Raw genomic sequence first — 24,324 nt, forward strand, 5'->3', positions numbered from 1 at the left:
TGCGAATAAAGACTGTTTTGTTTTTGGCCGTGCCGCATGGCTTATGGGATTTTAGTTCCCCGACCAGGGATCGAACCTGGGCCCTCGGCAGTGAGAACACGGAGTCCTAACCACTGGACCACCAGGGAATTCCCATAATTCACTATTTTAAAATGTACAGTTCAGTAGTAGTTACATGAGACTGTGTAACCATCACCACTATCTAGTTCTAGAACATTTTCCATCACCCCATAAGGAAACACATGCTCATAAGCAGTCTCTTCCTATTCTCCCCTCTCCCTAAACCCTGGCAACCACAGTATCTACTTTGTGTCTCCAGGGATTTGCTCATTCAGTACATTTCATAGAAATGGAATCATACTATATGTGGACTTTTGTATTTGGCTTCTTTCACTTAGCATAGTATTTTCAAGGTTCATCCATGTTGTAGCATGTATTCGTGTTTCATTTCTTTTTATGGCTGAGTAATATTCCACTGTATGGCTGTATCACACTTACCCATTTATTGTTGGACATTTGGATTGTTTCTGCCTTTTGACTGTCATGATTAATGCTGCTTAATTAATGCTGCTGATTAATGAACATTTATGTACGAGTTTTTGTGTGAACATATATGTACTTCCAGTTCTCTTGAGTATATATACCTAGAAATGGGACTCCTGGGCCATATGGTGACTATGTTTAATTTTTTGAGGGAAGCATGGAATTTTTTTTTTTTTTTTCTTCTGGTTTTCCCAATGAGCTTTATTTGGGCAGACCTGGGGATGGGGAGGGCCTGCATTTAAATGAAGGTGTTGGGCCTCTTGGTGGTGAAGTGTGGCTTGTGCTGGTGACAGAGGACCCGGTGGGGCAGCGGGAACTTGATCTTGGAGTCGTGGAACTGCTCGGCTGCTGCTCGGCGGCACTTGTTGGCTGCGATCTCCTCTACCTCCATGATCTGGATCCAGTGGGCCCGGGCAAGGTGCCGGGTGCCCATGTCTCGGTAGCACTGGGTGGTGGTGCCGGCTGCGGTCAGGTCCTGGTACTGCCGGTACATGTTGTGGGGGCCTCTGCAGGAGTCATAGTGCAGCCAGATGCGGAAGTTCTTCAGCCTTGGGAGATTTCTCCCAAAAATGCTTTGAGTGTATTACTGAGAATGAAGCTGTCCCAACTTCAGTAGACAGTTTCCCCTGAAGACTTCTTCATCTTCTTCAGCTGAGACACAAAGTACCAGAAGTGGGACTTGGCAGCATGATTAGGTGCAAAGATTTGCATGGGACAGAGGGGCGGTGTGGGCCGTTTGGCGGGCAGCACCCCACCACCTTGTACTCTCGAAGTGTGCCCGAGGCCTTCATGGCGCTCCATCTGCGCTCGCTGCCACCCTCGAAAATGCGGGAAGCGTGGAATTTTAACTGGCTTTTAAAAATTCATTGAACTACTGTTTCACTCAAAGCTAATTTTTATATCACGTATAATCTTTATCCCATTGTGCTTTATATATGTTATTTTTTTAAGAAAAGCCAATTTATTTTTATATAATTATTGAGAGGATATTTATCTGTTTTGCTCCCTCTATGACGTATGGTGTAGAACATTCTTAATTTGGGCTTCAATAATTAAATCCATTGAATAGTGGCCCAGTTAGATCTCTACTTTATATTGAAAACTCTCGTACAATGCCTAAAATTGATAGCAGTCTACACGTATTCAGTTTTCTAGAAAGGGCTGACCTACTAGCTTGATCCTTCATTTTTTTATTTTCCAATTCTTATCAGGATGTCTGGCAATCAGGTTAGGTACTCAGTACATATTTGCTTGAGAGGTGATTGAGCTGTAACTTAAAGGTGATTTCTCTTCTGAAACTGAACATAGATTGTAATTATTTATGAGTATCTACAATGTGCCAGATACTATTGGGTTGCCCAAAAAGTTCGTTTGGTGTTTTCCGTAAGACGGCTCTAGTAGCGCCTAGTTGTTTTCAACTTCATTTGAAACAATTTTGTTCGATTGTATTGTGACAGCTGTCATACCAGCGTGCATTTAAAAAAAAAACATCAGGCTTCCCTGGTGGCACAGTGGTTGAGAATCCGCCTGCCAATGCAGGGGACACGGGTTCGAGCCCTGGTCTGGGAGGATCCCACATGCCGCGGAGCGACTAGGCCCGTGAGCCACAATTGCTGAGCCTGCGCGTCTGGAGCCTGTGCTCCGCAACAAGAGAGGCCGCAATAGTGAGAGGCCCGCACACCGTGATGAAGAGTGGCCCCCGCTTGCCGCAACTAGAGAAAGCCCTAGCACAGAAACGAAGACCCAACACAGTCATAAATAAATAAATAAATAAAATTAAAAAAAAAAAATCAAAATTGGTGAATTTTTGTGTAGCCATTTTAATATTGAAGATGGAAGAAAAAAGGCAACATTTTCGGCATATTATGCTTTATTATTTCAAGAAAGGTAAAAACGCAACTGAAATGCAAAAAAAGATTTGTGCGGTGTATGGAGAAGGTGCTGTGACTGATTGAATGTGTCAGAAGTGGTTTGTGATGTTTCATACTGGCGATTTCTCGCTGGACAATGCTTCACGGTTGGGTAGACCAGTTGAAGTTGATAGCCATCAAATGGGACATTAACTGAGAACAATCAACGTTATACCGCGCGAGGTAGCCGACATACTCAAAATATCCAAATCAAGCGTTGAAAATCATTTGCACCAGCCTGGTTATGTTAATCGCTTTGATGTTTGGGTTCCACACAAGTTAAGCGAAAAAAACCTTCTTGACCGTATTTCCACATGCAATTCTCTACTGAAACGTAACGAAAACATTCTGTTTTTAAAACAAATTGTGACAGGCGATGAAAAGTGGATACTGTACAATAAAGTGGAACGGAAGAGATCGTGGGGCAAGCGAAATACACCACCACCAACCACACCAATGGCCGGTCTTCATTCAAAGAAGGTGATGTTGTGTACATGGTGGGATTGGAAAGAAGTCCTCTGTTATGAGCTCCTTCCAGAAAACAAAACAATTAATTCCAACAAGTACTTCTTCCAGTTGACCAACTGAAAGCAACACTCGAGGAAAAGCGTCCGGAATTAGTCAACAGAAAACGCATAATCTTCCATGAAGATAACACAAGACCGCACGTTTCTTTGATGACCAGGCAAAAACTGTTACAGTTTGGCTGGGAAGTTCTGATTCATCAGCCATATTCACCAGACATTGCACCTTTGGATTTCCATTTATTTCGGTCTTTACAAAATTCTCTTAATGGAAAAAATTTCAATTCTCTGGAAGACTGTAAAAGGCACTTGGAACAGTTCTTTGCTCAAAAATATAAAAAGTTTTGAGAAGATGGAATTAATGAAGTTGCCTGAAAAATGGCAGAAGGTAGTGGAACAAAACAGTGAATACGTTGTTCAATAAAGTTCTTGGTGAAAATGGAAAATGTGCCTTTTTCTTAACTTAAAAACCGAAGGAACTTTTTGGCCAACCCAATATTTTGGGTGATGGGGTTATAGCAGTGACGAAAGCAAAGACCCTGTCCTAATGGAGTTTTCATTTCAGTGGCTAATAGGCAAACTAGTAAATAATGTTGAATGTTTATTAGTGCTATGGAGAAAAATAAAGCAAGAAAAGAGGATTAGGCAATGTGTAGGGAGGATAGAGGAAGGATGTTATTTTATATCAGGTGGTCAGGGAAGTCTTCAGTGAGATGAAATTTGAGCAGAGACCTGAGGGGAAATGAGGTGAACCAACTTAGTATGTTTGAGGAAAGAGCCAGGAGACCTGTGTGGCTGGAGTGGAAAATAGATAAAATTGGAGGTTTAAGGGGGCAGCAGTTAGGTCACTTAGTACATTGAGGATTATTGTAAGAACTTTGGCTTTTACTAGGGTGAGATGGGAAGCCATTGGAAGGATTTGAGCAGAAGAGTTTCATGATTTGGCTTTACTTTTTTTTTTTTTTTAAACATAATTGACCTTACAACACTGTGTTAGTTCCAGGTGCACAACATAATGATTCAGTATTTCTGTACATTACGAAATAGTTACCATCTGTCACCATACAAAATTATTACAACATTATTGACTATATTCTTCATGCTGTACATTTCATCCCTATGACTGATTTATTTTGTAACTGGGAGTCTGTACTTCTTAATCTCCCTTACCTATTGTGCTCATCCCCCCACCTACCACCTGTTTATTCTCTGTATCTATGAGTCTGTTTTTGTTTCGTTATGTTTGTTCATTTATTTGGTCTTTTAGAGTCCGCATATTTGTCTCTCTGACTTATTTCACTTAGCATAGTACCCTCTAAGTCCATCCATGTTGCCTCAAATGGCAAGATTTCATATTTTTAATGGCTGAGTAATATTCCATTTTATTTATATATTTGTGTGTGATACACGCATTATATGTGTAATATATACACACACACACCCCACATCTTTATCAATTCATCTATCAATGGACATCCAGGTTGCTTCTATATCTTGGCTATTGTAAATAATGCTGCAGTGAACATAGGGGTGCATAGATCTTTTCGAATTAGTGTTTTTAATTTTCAGAAAAATACCCAGAAGTGGAATTGCCAGTTAGTATGGTAGTTCAATTTTTTAAATTTAATTTTTAATTTTAATTCTATTGATAAGGGGTTAAAATCCAAAATATACAAAGAACTCATATAGCTCAATTTTAAAAAAAAAATCAACCGGTTTTTAAAAAATGGACAGAGGACCTGAATACACATTTTTCCAAAGAAGACATATAGATGGCCAACAGACGCATGAAAAGATGTTCAGTAACACTCATCAATGAAATGCAAATCAAAAGCACAATAAGATACCACCTCACACCTGTCAGAATGGCCATTATCAAAAAGACAACAAATAACAAGTGTTGAAGAGGGTATGGAGGAAAGGGAGCCCTTGTACCCTGTTGGTGGGAGTGTAAATTGGTGCAGCTACTATGGAAAACAGTATGGAGATTCCTCAAAATACTAAAAATTGAACTATCATATGACTTCATTTTTTAAGAGAGTGACTCAGGCTGAGAATAGGGGGTGGGAGGGGTTAGGGCAGAAGCAGAGAGACCAATTAGGAGGTTATAATTATTCCTTGCCTGTTAAAGAAGTGGAGTTAGCATGGATTTCTAAGAAGCAAGACAAAACAAAAAACCACCCCTAGAACCTCCTGATATTTACAGTTTATCTTGATCATTATTCTTACTCTTAAAGAGGTTTCAAGATTTGACATGGCTTACAAATTTTTCTTAGTGTAGATTGTATTTTTGAGAGCCTCTTTTGTTTTTTGTGGGGTTTTGGGGGGTTTTTTGGCCATGCCACGTGGCTTATGGGATCTTAGTTCCCCAGCCAGGGATTGAACCCCAGCCCTCAGCAGCGAAAGCATGGAGTCTTAACCACTGGTCCACCAGGAATTCCCTGAGAGCTGTTTTAGATTTACAGATAGTACAGGGTTCCCATATACACCCTCACCCACTTTCCCCTATTATTAAGTTCTTATATTCTTATGGTACATTTGTTACTAGTAATTAACTGATACATTGTAGTCAACTGAAATCTGTAGTCAACTGAAATCTGTAGTTTATTCAAATTTCCTTAGTTTTTACTTAATGTCTTTTTTTGGTCTCTCCAGGGATACCCCTTTACATTTGTTTATCTTGTCTCAGTAGATTCCTCTTTGCCATCACAATTTCTCAGACTTTTCTTGTTTCTGATGACCTTTATATTTTTGAGCAGTGCTTGTCAAGTATTTTGTAGAATGCCCTTCTCTTGGAATTTGCCTGATGTTTTTTTTCTCATAATCAGACTGGAGTTATGGGTTCTCCAGAGGGAGATCACAGAGGTAAAGTGTTACTTTCATTACATCATATTAAGGGTATATCTTATCAATGTGATTTATCACTGTTGATTTTGATTTTTACCACCTGGCTGAGGTAGTGTTTGTCAGGTTTCTGCACTGTAAAGTTACTCTTTTGTTTTTTTCCTCCTTTCAGTACTATCCTCTTTGGAAGAAAGTTGCTATGTGCAGCCCATTAAGGAGTGGGGAGTTATGGTCCACCTCCTTCAATGTAGAGTTGCTACGTAAATTATTTAGAATTCTTCAAGGGAGATTTGTGTTTCCTCCTCTATTTATTTATTAGTCATTTAATTTTATCAGTATGGACTCACAGATATATACTACTAAGTTTTTTTTGCTCAAAATGTTCCAGTTTTGGTCATTGGGAGCTCTTTCAATTTGCCTCTTTGTCCCTGTGACATATCCCCATAAGTGTAAGGTTTTTCCCCCTCTCTCTTTCTGTTTGTTTGGTCAGGAAGAAAATGCAAAGATGCTCAACATCATTAGATAACTGAAAATCAAAACCACAATGAGATACCACTTCACACCTACTAGGATGGGTATTATAATAAAAGTAAAGACATAGACAATAACAAGTATTGGTAAAGATGTTGAGAAATTGTAACCCATTAAACATTGTTGGTGGGAATGTAGAATGGTACAGCCAGTTTGGTTGGCCATTCCTCAAAATGTGAAACATGGAGTTATCATAAGACCCAGCAATTCCACTCCTAGGTATATACCCAAGAGAATTTAAAATATACATCCACACAAAAACTTGTATGTGCATGTTCATCACAGCATAATTCATAATAGCCAAAAAGTGGAAACAACCCAGTGTCCATCAGTTGATGAATGGCTAAACAAAATGTGGTATATCTATACAATGGAATGTTATTCAGCCGTGAAATGAAGTACTGATATATCCATGTTTGTAACATGGATGACCATTGAAAACATTATGCTAAGTGAAAGAAGCCAGTCACAAAAGCCTGCATATAATATAATATGATTCCATTTATATGAAATGTTGCGAGTGGGCAAATGCATAGAGACAGAAAAATTAGTGATTGCCAGGGGCTGGGTAGAGGAGGATATATGGGGTGTGATGCTAATGGGTACAGGTTTATTTTTGAGGCAGTGAAGTGTTCTAAAATTAGGTTATGTTGATGGTTGCACAACCCTGAGTATTCTAAAAGAGCTCTGATTTGTACACTTTAAAAGGGTGACCTTTATGGTATGGGAATTACATATCATTTAAAAAAATTTAGAACAAAACAAAAATGAGATACCTAGGGATTTATATTTGTAAGAATCATACACTAAACACTACAAAAGATTGCTGACAGGAATTAAAGACCCAAATAAATAGATATACTCATGGATTAGAAGACTCAATACTCTTAAGATGGTAGTTTTCCCCAGCTGATGTATAGAGTCATTGCAGTGTTTTTGTAGAAATTGACCGGCTGACTCTAAAATTTATATGGGAATACCTGGCATAGACAAAATAATTTTGAAAAAGAACAAAATTAGAAAATCTGTACAACCTGAATCATTTATCAGACTGTGTGTTATTGGCCTAAGAACAGACATTGATCAATGTAACACAGTAGTTAAGAACAGAACCACAAATATATGGCTAGTTGACTTTTTTGGACATAGGTTCAGATAGTTTCAATAGGTAAAGATTCAGTAGATAGAGAATAATCTTTTTGATAAGTAGTACTGGGATAATTGCATATCCAAATTAAAAAAAAAAAAAGAATCCCAAGCCTTGCATCACACCATGTACAAAAAATGCATTCCAAATGAATCATAGACCTAAGTGGAAAAATTAATACTATAAAACTTCTAGAAGAAAACATAAGAAGAAATCTATGAGATGTTGGATTAGGCAAAGATTTCTTAGCTACAACATCAAAAGTACAATTCATAAAATAAAAAATTATTTTGCTCTTCTAAATACATTGTTAGGAGAATGAAAGCCACAGATTGGGAGAAAATGTTTACAAAATATGTATCTGTCCAAGGATTTGGTTCCAGAGTATATAGGCAACTCCTAAAACATTAATAAGAAAACAAACAACCCAATAAAATATGGGCAAAAGATTTGAGTGGATACTTTACCAAAGAAGATTTCTGCATGGTAGATAAACAGATGATGCTCAACATTGTTAGTTATTAAGGAAATGCTTATTAAAACCACAGTGAGATACCACTGCACACCAATTAGAATAGCTCAAATTTTTTAAAAGAAAAGGAAAAGAAACAACTTACAGACTTAAAATACTTGGTGCCAGTGAGGATGTAGAGTAACCAGACCAGACGTACATTATTGGTGGGAATGCAAAGAGGTATAGCCACTTTGGAAAACAAGCAGTTTCTCTAAAGTTAACATATTACCATAGAACTCAGCCGTCCCCCTCCTAAGTTATTTACTCAAGTGAAATGAAAACTTATGTTCAGACTAAACCTTAGGCATGTGTTTATAGCAGCTTTATTCATAATTGCCAAAACAGGAAAGAACCCAAAGGTCCTTTGACTGATGAACGGATTTAAAACAACCATCAACCTTTGGTACATCTATATAATGGAGTGCTACTCCACAATAAAAAATAATGAATTACTGGAAGTGGGCACGCTCCACGCCTTGAGGGCATTGGTCTTTTCCCACCTGCCTTGCGCCGCTGTGGGAGATTCTGAGAGTCAAGAGGAAGTCATCTGGGACATCGCCAGGCAGCTCGTCCAAGTAGCAGACAGGATGGAGTGCGGCGTCCGGCCAGGGCTGGTGGGCAACCTGGCCGCGCAGTTTATGAATGGGAGCCTGTCAGAGGAGGACAGGCCTATCTATTTGTTCAACAGATACAAAGGTTTGGTTAATGCAAGATGAGTAAGCTCTTCATCGTTCATGAACAGATCTGCGGTACAACATGGTGCACATAGTTAACAATACTGTATTGTATTCTTTAAGTGGGTGGATCTCATGTTAAGTGCTCTTACCACAATTAAATTAATTGGTTAGAACTTCGGCCTGGAAGAAAACATTCACAATACATCTATCTGACCAAAGAAAATGTGGATCCAGACTGTATTTATTTATTTATTTTTAAACATTTTATTATTATTTTTTAATTTTTATTTATTTTTTGGCTGCATTGGGTCTTCGTTTGTGCACGGGCTTTAGTTGCGGCGAGCGGGGGCTATTCTTCGTTGCGGTGCGCGGGCCTTTCATTGTGGTGGCTTCTCTTGTTGCAGAGCATGGGCTCTAGGTGCGCGGGCTTCAGTAGTTGTGGCGCACGGGCTCAGTAGTTGTGGCTCGCGGGCTCCAGAGCACAGGCTCAGTAGTCGTGGCGCATGGCCTTAGTTGCTCCGTGGCATGTGGGATCTTCCCGGACCAGGGATTGAACCCGTGTCCCCTGCATAAGCAGGAGGATTCTTAACCAGTGCCCCACCAGGGAAGTCCCAGACTGTATTTTAAAAACTTTTTACAACCCAGTAAGATGGCTAACAACCCAGTTTTTTTTAAAGGGCAAAATCTTTGAACAAACTTCACAAGAGAAGCTACAAGAATAGTCTATAAGCATATAAGAAGATGCTCCTCATCATTTGTTATTAGGGAAATGCAAATTAAACCACAGTGAGATACCACTTAACCTACCTAGAATAGCTAAAATTAAGAAGACTGAAAAGATCATGTGGTGACAAGGATGTAAAGCAAAACGGAATGTTGATTAATTACTGATGCTAATGTAAAATGGTACATGCGCCTACCTTATCACCCAGTAATTCCATTCCTGGATATTTAACTTAGAGAAATGAAAGTATATGTCCACAAAAGACTCGTATACAAAATGTTCGTAGTACATTTATTCATAGTAGCTTCTAACTAGAAACAATCCAAAGGTTCATCAGTAAGTGAATGGATAAACATAATTGTGATAAATTCATATAATTCAATGAAAAGGAATGACCTACTTATGTATGCAACAACATGGATGTATCTCAGAAACATTATGCTGAAATGAAAAAAAGCCAGACACAAAAGAGTACAGGCTGTATGATTCCATTTATATGAAATTCTAGGACAAGCAAGCCTAAATTTTCATAACATTAGGTTTCCCAGTGGTTGTCTGGGGCCAGGGGTGAGATGAAAAAGATATTGACTGCAAAGGGGCATGAGAAGCCTTCTGTTGTGATGGAAATGTTCTGCAAGTTGGTTGGGATTATGGTTATACTGGTGTGTACATTTATCGAAAAATGTGTACACATTGAACTGTACACTTAAAATGGGTGCACTTTACTGTATGTAACTTACACCTTAAGTTGATTTATAAAGTTTAAAATAGATTTTAAATTAATCCTAAAATTGAATCTTCAAACTAAAACAATCATTTACTTAACTTTCACATCAGTATTCTAACTGTATATACTTAATGGGACATGATCTTGAGACAGAAAGTACTGTGAAGAAATACTTAACTTTACTTGATGGTTTTGTTTTTGAAAGAGGTTGTGTTACAGTATTTTCGGATAGAGCTAATGAGTAAATATGTTGATGTATCAGTAGTTGTGAACTGGGATTCTGACTGTAGGAAAAGGGAAATACATGTGAAATGGAGGAAGGTGAGGAATACTACATTGGATTTGAGTTAGAGTTGTCATTATGAACTCATGTTTTTAAAAAGACATGTATTTCCTAGCTTTGTCCACTTAAAGGGCCTAGAAGCAGTGACACCTCAGGCATTGAATACACCTGACACCCAGATCTTGGTTTCAAAATGCCATTGCCCACTAAAAAACTCCGAGTAGAAATGGTTGATTTCAGGTGTGGTACAGGGTTAAAAAACCAAGGTGAACCTGAAGCATCTTGTGCTAGGAGGTAAGAATGTGTCTGAGCACCAAGGAGGATATGTCAAAAGGAAACAAGATTGAAGGGACACTATAAATTAAATATGAAGAGTCTACAATGATATTTTTTTTAAGCACAACGTATACACATTAAAAAACATATTAGTATATATTTTATATATTATATTTAAGTATGTATATAGATAAGAGAGAGAAAAGGGGAAAAAATCTAATTTTTATTTTATAGAAGAATGCTAACTTTTAAATATGGAAGGTAGTGTAATTAGAAGACTACTGTTTCTAATCTTCAGTGCAGTAATTGAAATGAAGATCATGAATGCAGGGTGTCTGAAACCATTAGCTGTTGGGACAAGATACTGACACTGTCTTAAGTAACACCTCACAATTGCATACTTATTTCAAAGAGAAGAAGTAACTACATTGAGAGATCTGACAGTACCTTAACCACTTCAAGTTTAGCATCACCAGTGAGACAGACTGACATTATGTGTGTCCTCATGAGTGCAATAAGAATTATGAAGCATCATTATGTACTTCTCATGAAGTAGCAATCAGACAAATCCAGAATTTGGGATAGCTTACATTCAGCTGACTTGGATTCCTCAAAATAAAAAGTCCATGTCATGAAGTCAAGGCAAAAGGGGTCTGGCATTAGAGGCAGAGTGGAGGCACTGTTCTAAATGTAAAGAGACATAACCAAATATAATTGTTGAATTTTGATTGCATCCTACAGAGAGCTTTAAAATATCAAACATTTTGACAACAATTGAGGAAAATTGGAATGTGACCTCTGTATTACATGTTATAATGACAGTGTTGAATTTCTTGAAGTCTAATAATGATACTTGGTTATACAGCTGAATGTCCTATTCCTAGGAGATGCAACTGAATTATTTAAGGATACAGTTTCTTGATGTCCACAAGTTGTTTTCAAATAGATTAAAAGAAAGTAGTATATATGTCTGTGTATAAAGATAAAACAAATATAACAAAATGTTAACAGTTGTTGAAACTTAAGTGATGGGTATACAGGTTATTCATTGTAGTGTTTCAGTTTTTCTGTGGGTTTAAAATATTCAGAATAAAAATCAAGGGGAGAAAAATATCTCGTTCTGAATTACTCTCAAGATGTATAAGCTTGAAATTTTCTAGGAGAGTTATTGGGAAATAGTGTTAATTATCAATTCATTTGAACTATCTACTATATTCCAGAGACTGTTAGAGTTAGAGGGACTTTAGAGATTATCCTATCTGGGTCCCTTATTCATACAGGTGAGGAGGTAAGTCCAACAGTAATAGAGTCACTTATTGAAATCACATGGTAAGCCAGTAATAGCACTTGGACAGTGAATTCAGCTCTCCTATTTTCCAGGATATTGCTCTTCCCAATGTACCATGTTACCTCTTCCAGTAAAAGGACTTTGTTTTAGGTAAAGTTGAACTAAGAAAAATGCTGTGTATTACTTTTCTTCCCAGTGTATCTTCAATATGTTCCCCCGCATTTTGACAGTATTGTCAGACTGTGTTTGATCTCTTGATCTGTAGGTCAGGAATTTAGTCAAAGACTTATGCTACTTTTCATAATTGCTCTCCTAGAAATTTTTTGATCATCTGGTTTGAGCTGTGTGTTTTTTGTCATTTATTTTTATCATCCTCTAGTTTAAGCTATGAAGAAGGACATCCTTCTCACTCTGAAACAGATCTCCTTCAGAGACAGACTTTTGCAGCCTCTCATCAGCTTCCTGGATATGCTGCCACACCTCAGCCAACCGGTAAAAATTCTCTTGTGAAATATACCACAAATCTGGGTACATTTAGTGAATAAGCAGAAAAATCAATTTTCACATGTTGGGTTATGAAAGTATACAGACATAACGGTTTCATGGGAAATGTTAAAATGAAAATGAGATTAAAAGCTTTGTCTTTTACTGCTAGGGAATATCTGTATAACTAATTAGTAGGGAGATCTTTTTTTCATGCATCTCTGTAGATTTTAAATTATAATTACGCTTGAGCAAATTAATATTTGTTGCTATTCATAATAAAACAGTTTAGGATTGTAGAACTTCTGGCCTCAAATGTCAGAGATTCCTTTTTAAAATAGGATCCGGAATATCATTTTATATTAACATATATTTTTACTTTGGGATACATTTTATCTTCAAATGTAGGTCTTTCTGGAATATTTGATACTAGTGTGAACAATGCCAGCACTAACACTAAAGAATCTTCAGTGATGAATTTTCTCTCTGCTGTTGAATCCCGAACTGCTCAGGCTGCTTCTTCAGGAACTACTCTTTTACCACAATTCAGGGCCCCATCCTGGCAGACAGGTGATTCTTTGTTTTCAGAATTTTTAAGTCCTTTAAAAATATGGATAAAATTTCACTTTTGATAGTCTTGTCATTATAGTAGTGTGGCTGAGAGTGATGTTAATTATTGATTTTCCAGTGAACTTTAAAACCTGGAATTTTTCACTATTTTAAGGTGGACAAAATTCAAGAAATTGTTACTAGCAGAAATTCAGTTTTAGCACTCTGATGAAAACTAGCAAGTTGAAGAAGGCAGGTAATTGTTAAAGATAAATCCTAGATATAAAGTTTTTATCTAGCAATTTAAGTAGTTACTTGTTTACTTGAGAGGAGGAAAGATTAAATTTTTATTTTTATTTTTTTTTCCTATTTCACCTTTATAGAGGTGTAATTGACATATAAAACTGTAAGATATTTAAAGTGTACATTGTGGTGATTTGATATACATTTACATTGTGAAAGAATCCCCACATCTGGTTAATTAACACAGCTATCACTTCACATATTTATCTTTTGTGGGGGGCGGTTGGTGAAAGATTAAATTTCATTTCTTTTAGTGACTTTGGGCTGGATAGGTGTGGTACAGTAAAAAAAACAGTCTTGGAACTGATTTCATCATTAGAGTTATGTAAAGTTATCCTTAACTGAACAGAGTAAGTCAGTCTTTAATAAAAGCCATTAAAAGTTGATATATTATGTACTTTTCTTTTTAAATTTTATTTATTTATTTTTATTTTTGGCTGCGTTGGGTCTTCGTTGCTGTGCACGGGCTTTTTCTCTGGTTGGGGTGAGCGGGGGCTACTCTTTGTTGCGGTGCGCGGGCTTCTCATTGCGGTGGCTTCTCTTGTTGTGGAGCACGGGCTCCAGGTGTGTGGGCTTCAGTAGTTGCAGCGCACAGGCTTAGTTGCTCTGTGGCATGTGGGATCTTCCCCGGACCAGGGCTCGAACTATGTCCCCTGCACTGGCAGGCGGATTCTCAACCACTGTACCACCAGGGAAGTCCTATTATGTAGTTTTCTATTTTATTTTTCTTATTTCATTTTTCAACTGTTTCCCCCCGCCAAAATTGTTTGTATATTTTTTTATTCTTTGCAGGATGACAGAAAGGTTAGGTTTTTTTTAAGGTTTCATTTTAAAGAATATATTTTTAAGTAATAGCTATAGGAAATAATATTTTACATTCTGATGTAAACTCCATTAATAGAGCTTCTCCGTATGTCTTAGAAACATTTTTTCTGCTTCCAAAGAAACAATGTTTTAGTATGAAATAAAGCAATATTAAAAAACACAATAAGGGACTTCCCTGGTGGTCCAATGGTTAAGAATCCGCCTTCCAACGCAGGGGATGCGGGTTCAATCCCTGCTTGGGCAACTAAGCCCGCACACCACAACTAGAGAGCCCGCGGGCCACAACTGCTGAGCCTGCACGCTCTGGAGCCCACGTGCCACAACTAGAGAGAAGCCCATGCGCCACAACAAAAGATCCCATGTGCTGCAACTAAGACCCAATGCAGCCCAATAAATAAATAAATATTAAAAAAATAAAACTACACAATAGCTTTATTTTTTGCTTCCTGGAATAATTTTACATTACATGTATTTAGTTAGACTTTCTATCTCAGTTTCTATAATTACATTATTTTAAACATTAATTCTAAGCACTATTTATTCCTTCAAGAGTAGCTAGATATTTTCTGTCCTTGTAACGGTAATCCTTTTTCTGTCTGCATTGCGAGGCTTGTGGGATCTCAGTTTCCTGACCAGGGATTGAACCTGGGCCCCAGCAGTGAAAGTGCCGAGTCCTAACCACTGGACCTCCAGGGAATTCCCACTTTTTTGACATTTAATGGAAAGAGGTGAAAGAAGAATATTTTTGAAAAGGGCCAGAGAATCTTTTTTCCCCAATTTTGCCAAAATGAAAAAGAATTTTTTTTAATGGAAATTCACTAAAAAATGTGTAAACAGACTTAGAGAACGAACTTATGGTTACCGGGGGGAAGAGTAGAGGGGAGGGATAGACTTGGAGTTTGGGATTGACATGTACACACTGCTATATTTAAAATAGATAACCAACAAGGACCTACTGTACAGCAAAGGGAATGCTGCTCAATGTTCTGTTAATAACCTAAATAGGAACAGAATTTGAAAAAGAATAGCTACATGTATATGTATAACTGAATCATTTTGTTGTACACCTGAAACTAACACAACATTGTTAATCAATGGTGCTCCAATATAAGATAAAATTTTTTTAATGTAAACAATAAAAAAGTGTATAAAATGGAAAGTGATAGTTCCTAATTACAGTCCCCCTTTTTAGAGAAGAGTTAACAGTTTGGTATTTACTCTTCTTTAATATCTTTGTACATCAAAACTTTTTTTGTATATCCACCTAAGCAATGTTTATAGCATCAGTATTATTAGGATATGCCATAATTATTTTACCAGTCTCCTGTTGATGGATATTTAGGTTGTTTCTACCTGTTATTCACAGTAACTATAATGAATATCTTGTTTGAATCTTTGTGTCCACTTATTTCCATAGGGTAAATTTCTAGAAGTGGAACTTTTGGATCGCAAGGGTATAACATGTTTTTACTTTTGCTGTATGTGGCAAGAATGCTGTCCTGAAATGTTAATACTCTCTTCTTGACAGTGCTTTATTAATTTCTGATTAGCTTTTTTTGATAAGCATGCATCTATTGTTATTAGAAGTTGTTCATAGGAAGTCAAAACTTGAAATGCAAGGAATTTTTTAAATGCATTTATTTTGATAAAAGAAACTTTGCACTGTTAATCTCACTATTTCAGATTTATTACGTTAAATGTAGGCAATTCAGTTTCAATTTTAATGTTATGAACATTTTAGTTTGTCCATTGGTATTTTGCATTGGGATTTCAAGGGAAATTAATCATTAGAGATTATGTACATTTTTACTGTTTTCTTAATTATCAAATGACCTTATCTGACTATATATATGTATAATCTCATATTTATGTAACAATCATACATATGAATTGCTGATACCTTTGTAATTTTGTTCCTGCCTTATGAAAGCTAGCTATTTTGAAATGTATTTTTGAAAATTTATGTGCAGAACTAATTTGTCAGGCTTTTCAGTTTTAAAGAGATTTTGATGGATTGAAGGTCATATAAGTTTTATAAGTCTGTATTATGAAAGCAGATATAAGTGTTTGTGCTGTAACTGCATGAGCATATTTGTTTTCTTTTCGTAGGTATGCATTCCTCAGCAGCAACTGAGCTGTTTGTTACTGGACCTTTGCCAACCACTGGAGCACTTCCACCCTCTGCCCTCTCTGCTTATCAGCATCCCACCACCTTCAGCAATAGAAACTTTGCCACCACCTCACCTTTGGTGCTTCAGGATTCAACTTTTAACACTACATCAAATGGAATTTTAAATCCTCATGATCCTTTGCTGCAAATCAAGACTTCCCAGGGAACTGTTCCAACCGCTTTGGCATTTGAGCGCCTGGGCAGTTCTGCGATAAGTAACAGCATACCACCTCAGTCTTCAACATACCGCTCAGCTCAAGAGTCTGCACCCCATCTTCTACAACCTCAATTTAGTTTGTTGCCTTCAGCACTTGGAGGAGCCCAGCAAACTCCTCAAGCCTACGGTTCAACTCTCTTTACTAGTTCTACTGCTTCCATTGAAAGAGCTCTTCTTCGAGAATGTAGTGTTATTAAACACCATCAGCGGCCTTCAGGTACCCAGTCTATTCAGGCACAACTGACTGGTTCACAGCATTCCTTACATGGTTATCTATCAAATGCAAGTGTGGTTAATTTTCAGGAAACAAGCAGGCAGTCATCTTTATCCTGTAACCCAATTGGAGATTCTACTCAGGTGAGCAATGGAGGATTGCAACAGAAGACCTCCCAGGTCTCAGTGGAACTTGCTCAGTCCTATTCATCTGCAATTCCATCATCAGGGTATCCTCCTTCTACTACAAAAGTAAAAAGCTGTTCTACAAAACAACCACTAACATCAACCAAGTCCCCCAAACCTCAAAGTATAATTCCTCCTGTGCAAACACTAAGCTATTCCAAACCTTTACATAACCAGAGTTCTGTAATATCAGGCCAAGCACAAATTTATTCTACAGCGCAGCTACCAAGCCTTTTATCAGTTAGTCAGTCTCAAAATTATGGTTTAGTACAGCCACATAATGTGCCATCTATTGTTCATTCACATGTTTATAGGTCCAGCAAAGTTGAGAAGTTGCCATCCTTATATAAAACATTGACTTTTTCTGGGTCATCTCAGACTATAACTTCTGAAAATCCAACACTTAATTATTCTTCTGATCAGCAAGAGGTATTATCTTCAGTTACAAATGAGAATTACCCTGCTCAAACAAGAGATCTATCTTCAGTTAGCCAGTCTCAGAGTTACTCATCTGGTCACTCTCAGGGTTTATCACCAGTTAGTCAGACACAGGTTAGTTATTCATCTCAGTCACAAGTTTTGTCAGTTGTTAGTCCTTCAGAAAGCTATGCTTCAGGGCAGACCCTAACATTAACAGCCCCTTCTCTTTCTTATTCTTCTGCCTCTCGGGCTCAGAATATGCCAGATTCTAGCCCAACTCAGAATTATATTTCTATGCATTCTTCCCAAAATGCTCAGACTCAAGGGTCATCATCTCCCCAGTCCCAAAAGTTTTTGCCTGTTGTCCAGTCATCATCTTTTGCGTCCTCTACTCATTGTCAGACATTACAGAATAACATACCTTCCCCTGATCCAAAGTCTTACGCTGAAAGAAAACTTGACTCAAATGTGTATACATCTTCAAAGCAAGAGGATGATTTTCCAATGCAAGAGTTACAGGTATTACAGCCGCAAGTATCTCTTGAGTCATCAACCCAAAGGCTATCTGATGGGGAAATTAATGTTCCAGAGTCAGCTTATAAGGTGTCAAAGACAGATGACAGATATTCCCAGAGCATAATCAGAAGTAATTCCCATCTTGAAGATCAAGTTGTTGGGATTGTTCTACAAGGGCCAAAAAAAGAAGAAAACATAGTTGGTTCAGTGGCACAGCTTAACCAACAAGTTGGCCAAGTCAATAATGCAGCAACCCTTGATATAAAGAAGACAACTAATTTAATGCAAACTCCACAAATAAGGCTGAATACTAAAGACCTAAACCAGCAGCATTCTCTTATACAGAAGGTACATGAAGCCAAGGTCCAGGAGCAGCATGATCAAATAATTAATGCCTCATCTCAGATTCAAATTCCAAATAATGCTTTAGGGCATGGCCATCAGGCATCTCTTCCTAATACACAGGTCCTTTTAGATTCTGCCTGTGATTTACAAATTCTTCAGCAGTCAATACTACAGGCCAGTTTAGGACAAGTAAAGGCATCTCTACAAGTACAGCGTGTTCAAAGTCCTCAACAAATAGTACATCCTTTCCTTCAAATGGATGGTCATATTATTCAGAGCAATGGCGATCATTCTCAGCAGCAACTCCATCCTCAAAATTCTGAAATTATGAAAATGGACCTCTCTGAGTCTTCAAAACCATTACAACAACATCTAACAACAAAGGGCCATTTTAGTGAAACAAATCAACATGATTCAAAGAATCATTTTGTTTCTCTTGGATCAATATGTTTCCCAGAGGCAATGCTCCTCAGTGATGAAAGAAATATTTTATCAAATGTAGATGATATCTTAGCAGCTACAGCAGCAGCTTGTGGGGTCACACCTTCTGATTTTTCCAAGTCAACTTCAAATGAAACCATTCCTGCTGTTGAAGATGGTGATTCTAAATCTCATTTTCAGCAATCATTAGATGTCAGGCATGTGACGTCAGATTTTAACTCCATAGCAGCTACAGTAGGAAAGCCACCGAATATAAATGATATTTCCTTAAATGGAAATCAAGTTACTGTAAACCTTTCACCAGTACCTACTCTTCAGTCAAAGATGACTCTTGATCCACAGCACATTGAAACACCTGGTCAAAATAAAGCTTCTAAAGTAACTTCACCAGTGGTTGGGCCAGGTCATGAAGTCCAGGAGCAAAGTTCTGGCCCATTCAAGAAACAGTCTGCTACCAATCATGAACCTGAAGAAGATAGCGAAGTACCTGTTGATAGTATATTAAATAATAACAGAAATCAAGAGTTTGTTTCTAGTAGTAGAAGTATAAGTGGAGAGAGTGCTACATCGGAGAGTGAATTCACTTTAGGGGGTGATGACAGTGGTGTGTCAATGAACCCGACTAGGAGTACACTTGCACTGTTGGCCATGGCCCAACCTGGGGAGCCAATCAGCGTCAAGATTGAAGAGGAAAACCAAGATTTAATGCATTTTAACCTTCAGAAGAAGAAAACTAAAGGAAAAGGGCAAACTAAAGAGGAAGACAACAGTAATCAAAAACAGCTGAAAAGACCTGCCCAAGGCAAACGACAGAATCCAAGGGGAGCAGATATATATTTGCCGTATACTCCCCCTTCCTCGGAAAGCTGCCATGATGGTTATCAGCATCAAGAAAAAATGAGACAGAAGATCAAAGAAGTAGAGGAAAAACAGCCAGAAGTCAAAACCGGATTCATTGCCTCTTTCTTAGATTTTCTGAAATCTGGGCCCAAGCAGCAGTTTTCCACTCTTGCTGTACGGATGCCTAACAGGACTAGACGACCAGGAACCCAGACTGTTCGTACATTTTGTCCCCCACCACTTCCAAAGACTGCATCTGCAACACCCACAACTTTAGTGTCTGAAACTGGGGGTAACAGTCCGTCAGAAAAAGCTGATAACGAGCTTAAAAACTCGGAACATTTATCTTCACTTTCTTCTGATGAAGATGATCCTGGAGTATGCAGTCGTGATATTTATAAAAGCACCTCTACTACCGTAAATACTTCGGATGCCACTTCTGATAAAAAGAAGAAAACAGGTAAAGTTTTAAAATTTAGATTCATAATTATGGCTTTCCACTTTAATTTTTCTGGCTCTATACCAAGTTTTATGCTTTCTTAGCTTGAAGCAGGCCAAAATGCAAGGGTAGGTATCTTAGAGACTTACTTTTTTAAATTTTCCTTGCCTATAGGAAAGTTCTGGGTTTTAGGCTGAGTAGTTCTGGTTTTTCTCAGCTTTTTACCACATGCAACATAATTTACATAGTGCACTATCCACACTTTTCTAACCTGAGACATTTTGAAGTGGCTCATGGATATGAGGCATTGTATTGAGGGCCATGTTGTTATATAAACTGGCATATTTTCTTGATATGCTAATTTTACCTAAAGATCAACATTTTACTATTAAATATGGTTCTTTTGTGTGCAGCATGCAGATTAATATAATTAAGTTAAAACTTCTAAAATTTTGTGCTGGTTCCGAAGTATATGCCCAAATCCTTGGGTGTGTGTTTCACTTTACTCTGTAGTTAAGGGAACATTTCAAGGAACTGTTTTGAGAAGCACTGCCTCATGTAAATGATTGACAAGTAGTATAAAAGTTACTATTTTAAAGAACATGCTGGGCTTCCCTGGTGGTGTGGTGGTTAGGAATCCGCCTGCCAATGCAGGAGACACGAGTTCGAGCCCTGGTCCGGGAGGATCCCACATGCTGCAGAGTGACTGGGCCCGTGTGCCACAAGTACTGAGCTTACACTCTAGAGCCCACGAGCCACAACTACTGAGCCTGCGAGCAACAACTACTGAAGCCCGCGCACCTAGAGCCCATGCTTCACAACAAGAGAAGCCACCGCAATGAAAAGCCTGTGCACTGCAATGCAGAGTAGCCCCCGGTTGCCACAACTAGAGAAAGCCTGCGCACAGCAACAAAGACCCAACAGCCAAAAATAAATAAAAATAAAATAAATAAATTTGAAAAAACAAAAGCTTTAAAAAAAAAATAATGCTAAGGAAAAAAGTACTTATAACAGTAAAATAGCTACCACCTCTGTGCCAGGAACTATTAGCAATGCTGTAAGATGTGCTTTGTTATCTCCAATATACAGATGATATAACAGACTAAATGAATTTTCCAGGTCTATACAGTCAGTAAATGACAGAGCTGAAATCCAAACTCAGGTTTATCTAGTTCTAGAACCTGTATTCCTGCCTACCTCTTTTTTTTTTTTTTTAATTTATTTATTTTTTGGCTGTGTTGGGTCTTTGTTGCTGCATGCGGGCTTTTCTCTAGTTGTGGTGAGTGGGGGCTACCGTTCGTTGCAGTGCACGGGCTTCTCATTGCGGTGGCTTGTCTTTGTTGCGGAGCACACCTGTGCAGGCTTCAGTAGTTGTGGCATGTGGCCTCAGTAGTTGTGGCTCCCGGGCTCTAGAGTGCAGGCTCAGTAGTTGTGGCGCACGGGCTTAGTCGCTCCATGGCATGTGGGATCTTCTCAGACCAGGACTTGAACCCATGTTCCCTGCATTGGCAGGCGGATTCTTAACCACTGCACCACCAGGGAAGCCCCTGCCTACCTCTTTTGTATGAATAGAGTGGTGCTTTATGAGTAAAACCTTGTTTTGTGATGTACTTTTCAGCTTCTCTCCAGATTTGAGACTACCTTTTTAACTATTAAAGTAATATGAAACAGCTGGTATCCCAAATATTCTATTAGCATAAATTTCTGCTAAAACATTTGTAAAGAATTCTCATTTTGTTATACAAGGAAATTAGCATAATGGAAAATCATTGTTAGAGTCAAAACATTACAGATGTGGCTAATCCTAGTAAGGTTTTACACTCTAGTCCCCCAATTCAGAGTTCTTTGCAATTACTGTTATATTCCCTCCTATGTTCCTAGAGCAAACATTTTATAATCTCTGTTATAAAACATGAATCTAGAACTAGTTTCTTCCAGACAACAGTTATTATCTCATTTTTAGTTAAAAATCACCACCATCAACCCGATCCTTACTAATAGGTCTTTGAAGTTCTCCCTTTACCATCCCCATTGCCTCCTCATCTGTGAGAACTCATCATCTCTTGCTTGGACTATTGCAACAGACTTCTCATTAGAACCCTTCCCATCAGTCTCTACACTAGTCCGTCCTCCACATTGTCATCACACTTATCTTTATAAAAAAGGAAAACCAATTGTTACTTCTCTGCTTTGAAATGCTTCTTGTTGCTCCATGGGAAAAAATTAAAATAATGTGTAAAAATTCTCCCTTTCCATGTTTCACTCTTGCTCCACCCTTTGCACTTCCCCTCTTCTGTGACAACTGAATTTCTCATTGTTCCTTGGACCTGTGAGCCCCTGTCACAATTGTGCTCCTTTGGGGCAGGTTTTTCTCTACCTAGGCCTTCCTCTTGATTTTTTAGCCCAGCAGACACTTAGTTATCTTTGAAGACCATCTTCAAAGTCACTTTGTGGAAGTTACTCCTGGCAGAATTAGTGCTTATATCCTCTAAATTCCCACAGCCCTTAAATATTTCTGAAGGGCAGAAGTTTTAAATTGCAGCAAGGTCTAGTTTATCCATTTTTCCTTTTATGATTTGCACTTTTTGTATCCTAAGAAATCTTTGCCTAGCCCATAGTCACAAAAATTTTCTCCTGTTTTCTTCTAGGAATTTTAGAGTTTTGCATTTTACATTTAAGTCTAGGGTCCCTTTTGAATTTTTTTTTTTTTTTTTTTGGTATAAGATATGTGGTATGGGTTGAAGTTAATTTTTTTGCACATAGAAGTCCAGCTTTTCCAACACATTTGTTGAAAAGACAGTCCTTTCTCCATTGAGTGCTTTTTGCACCTTTGTCAAAAATTAATTGTATGAATTCATATTTGTATGAATCTATTTCTGGACTCTCAATTCTGTCACATTGATCTATGTGTTTATGCTTTCACCAGTACCACACTGTCTTAATTGCTATAGCTTTACAGTAAATCTTGAATGAAATAAGGCAGTGTGAGTCTTCCAAATTTGTTCTTTTTCAAAATTGTTTTGCCTATTCTAGTTCCTTTCCTTTTCCATTTAAATGTTCAAGTCAGCTGTTGGTATCTACAAAAAAATCCTTCTGGGATTTTGATTTCCTTGAATCTGTGGCAATTTGAGGAACACTAAACTGTTAACAATATATTGAGCCTTAATTCATGCACACATGTGATTTCTCTCACTAGTCTTGTGTAGTTTTTGGCATATAGATCCTGCTTTGTTAGATTTATTCCTAAGTTTTTTGGGGTGCTATTTATTGTAAGTGACACTTTCTAAAATTTTCAAATTCCAATTATGCATTAGTAGATTATAAAAATAGTTATTTTTTATACATTGATCTTAAATCCGCACAACTGATTTATTTTAAGATTTTTTTAATGGGAATTCGCTGGCGGTCTAGTGGTTGGGACTCCGCGATTCCACTGCAGGGGGCACAGGTTCGATCCCTAGTTGGGGAACTAAGATCCCATAAGCAATGTGGCATGGCCAAAAAAAAAAAATGGTTTTTAAAAATTAGATTTCATAGGATTATCTATGTAGAAAATGATGTCATCTGCAAATAAGGATAGTTTTATTTCTTCTTTTCCAGTCTAATGCCTTTTTCATTCCTGTCTTAATATACAGGACTTCCTATACAGTGTTTAATAAGAGTGCTGAATGTGGACATCCTGAACATGTTCTTGATCTTTGGGAGAAAGAAATCAATCTTTCACCATTAACTATGATGTTCACTGTAGGTTTTTGTAGATGCCTTTTTTTATTGCATTAAAGAAGTTCCTTATATTTTATAGTTTGCCAACAGTTTTTATAATAGAATGGAGGTTGAATTTTGTCAAATGCTTTTTCTTCATCTATTTAAATGATCATGTAGTTTTCTTCTGTAGTCTGTCAGTATGGTAAATTACATTGATTGTTAAATGTATCTGTGGCCTTGCATTCTCAGGATAAACTCCACTGACTGTGATGTATTATCTCATTTATACATTGATGGATTCAATTTTCTAATTTTTTTGCATCTGTGTTCACAATGAATATTAGTCTGTAGTATTCTTTTTGTAATGACTTTGTCTGGTTTTGGTATCTGGTTATTGCTGACCTCATAAGTGAGTTGGGGAGTATTCCCTTCTTCTCTATTTTCTGCAAGAGATTGGGTAGTATTGTTTCTTCCCCAAATGTTTGGTTGAATTTGCTAGTGAAACCATCTGGACCTGGAGTTTTCTATGAATTAAATTTCTCTGACAGAACTATTCAACTAGTCTATTTCTTCTTGACTGTGTTTCGTATCTTTGAAGGAATTGGTCCATTTCATTAAGTTGTCAAATTTATGAATATAGAGTTGTTAGTAGCATTTCCTTGTTATCTTTTTAATTTCTGTAGG

At 37.6% G+C, this 24,324-nt stretch overlaps 1 protein-coding gene across 1 annotated transcript in view; it reads left to right on the forward strand.

Annotated features, from left to right (window-relative positions):
- Window positions 1–24,324, forward strand: part of QSER1 (glutamine and serine rich 1) — a 78,102-nt gene that overhangs the window by 21,049 nt on the left and 32,729 nt on the right. Inside the window, 3 exon segments of the mRNA XM_036860373.1 lie at window positions 12,368–12,480; window positions 12,880–13,041; window positions 16,258–19,956. Of these exon segments, the coding sequence (XP_036716268.1) occupies window positions 12,368–12,480; window positions 12,880–13,041; window positions 16,258–19,956 (3,974 nt within the window).

This window comes from Balaenoptera musculus, chromosome 8 (genome assembly GCF_009873245.2).
Source record: "Balaenoptera musculus isolate JJ_BM4_2016_0621 chromosome 8, mBalMus1.pri.v3, whole genome shotgun sequence".
NCBI classification, from domain to species: Eukaryota; Metazoa; Chordata; class Mammalia; order Artiodactyla; family Balaenopteridae; genus Balaenoptera; species Balaenoptera musculus.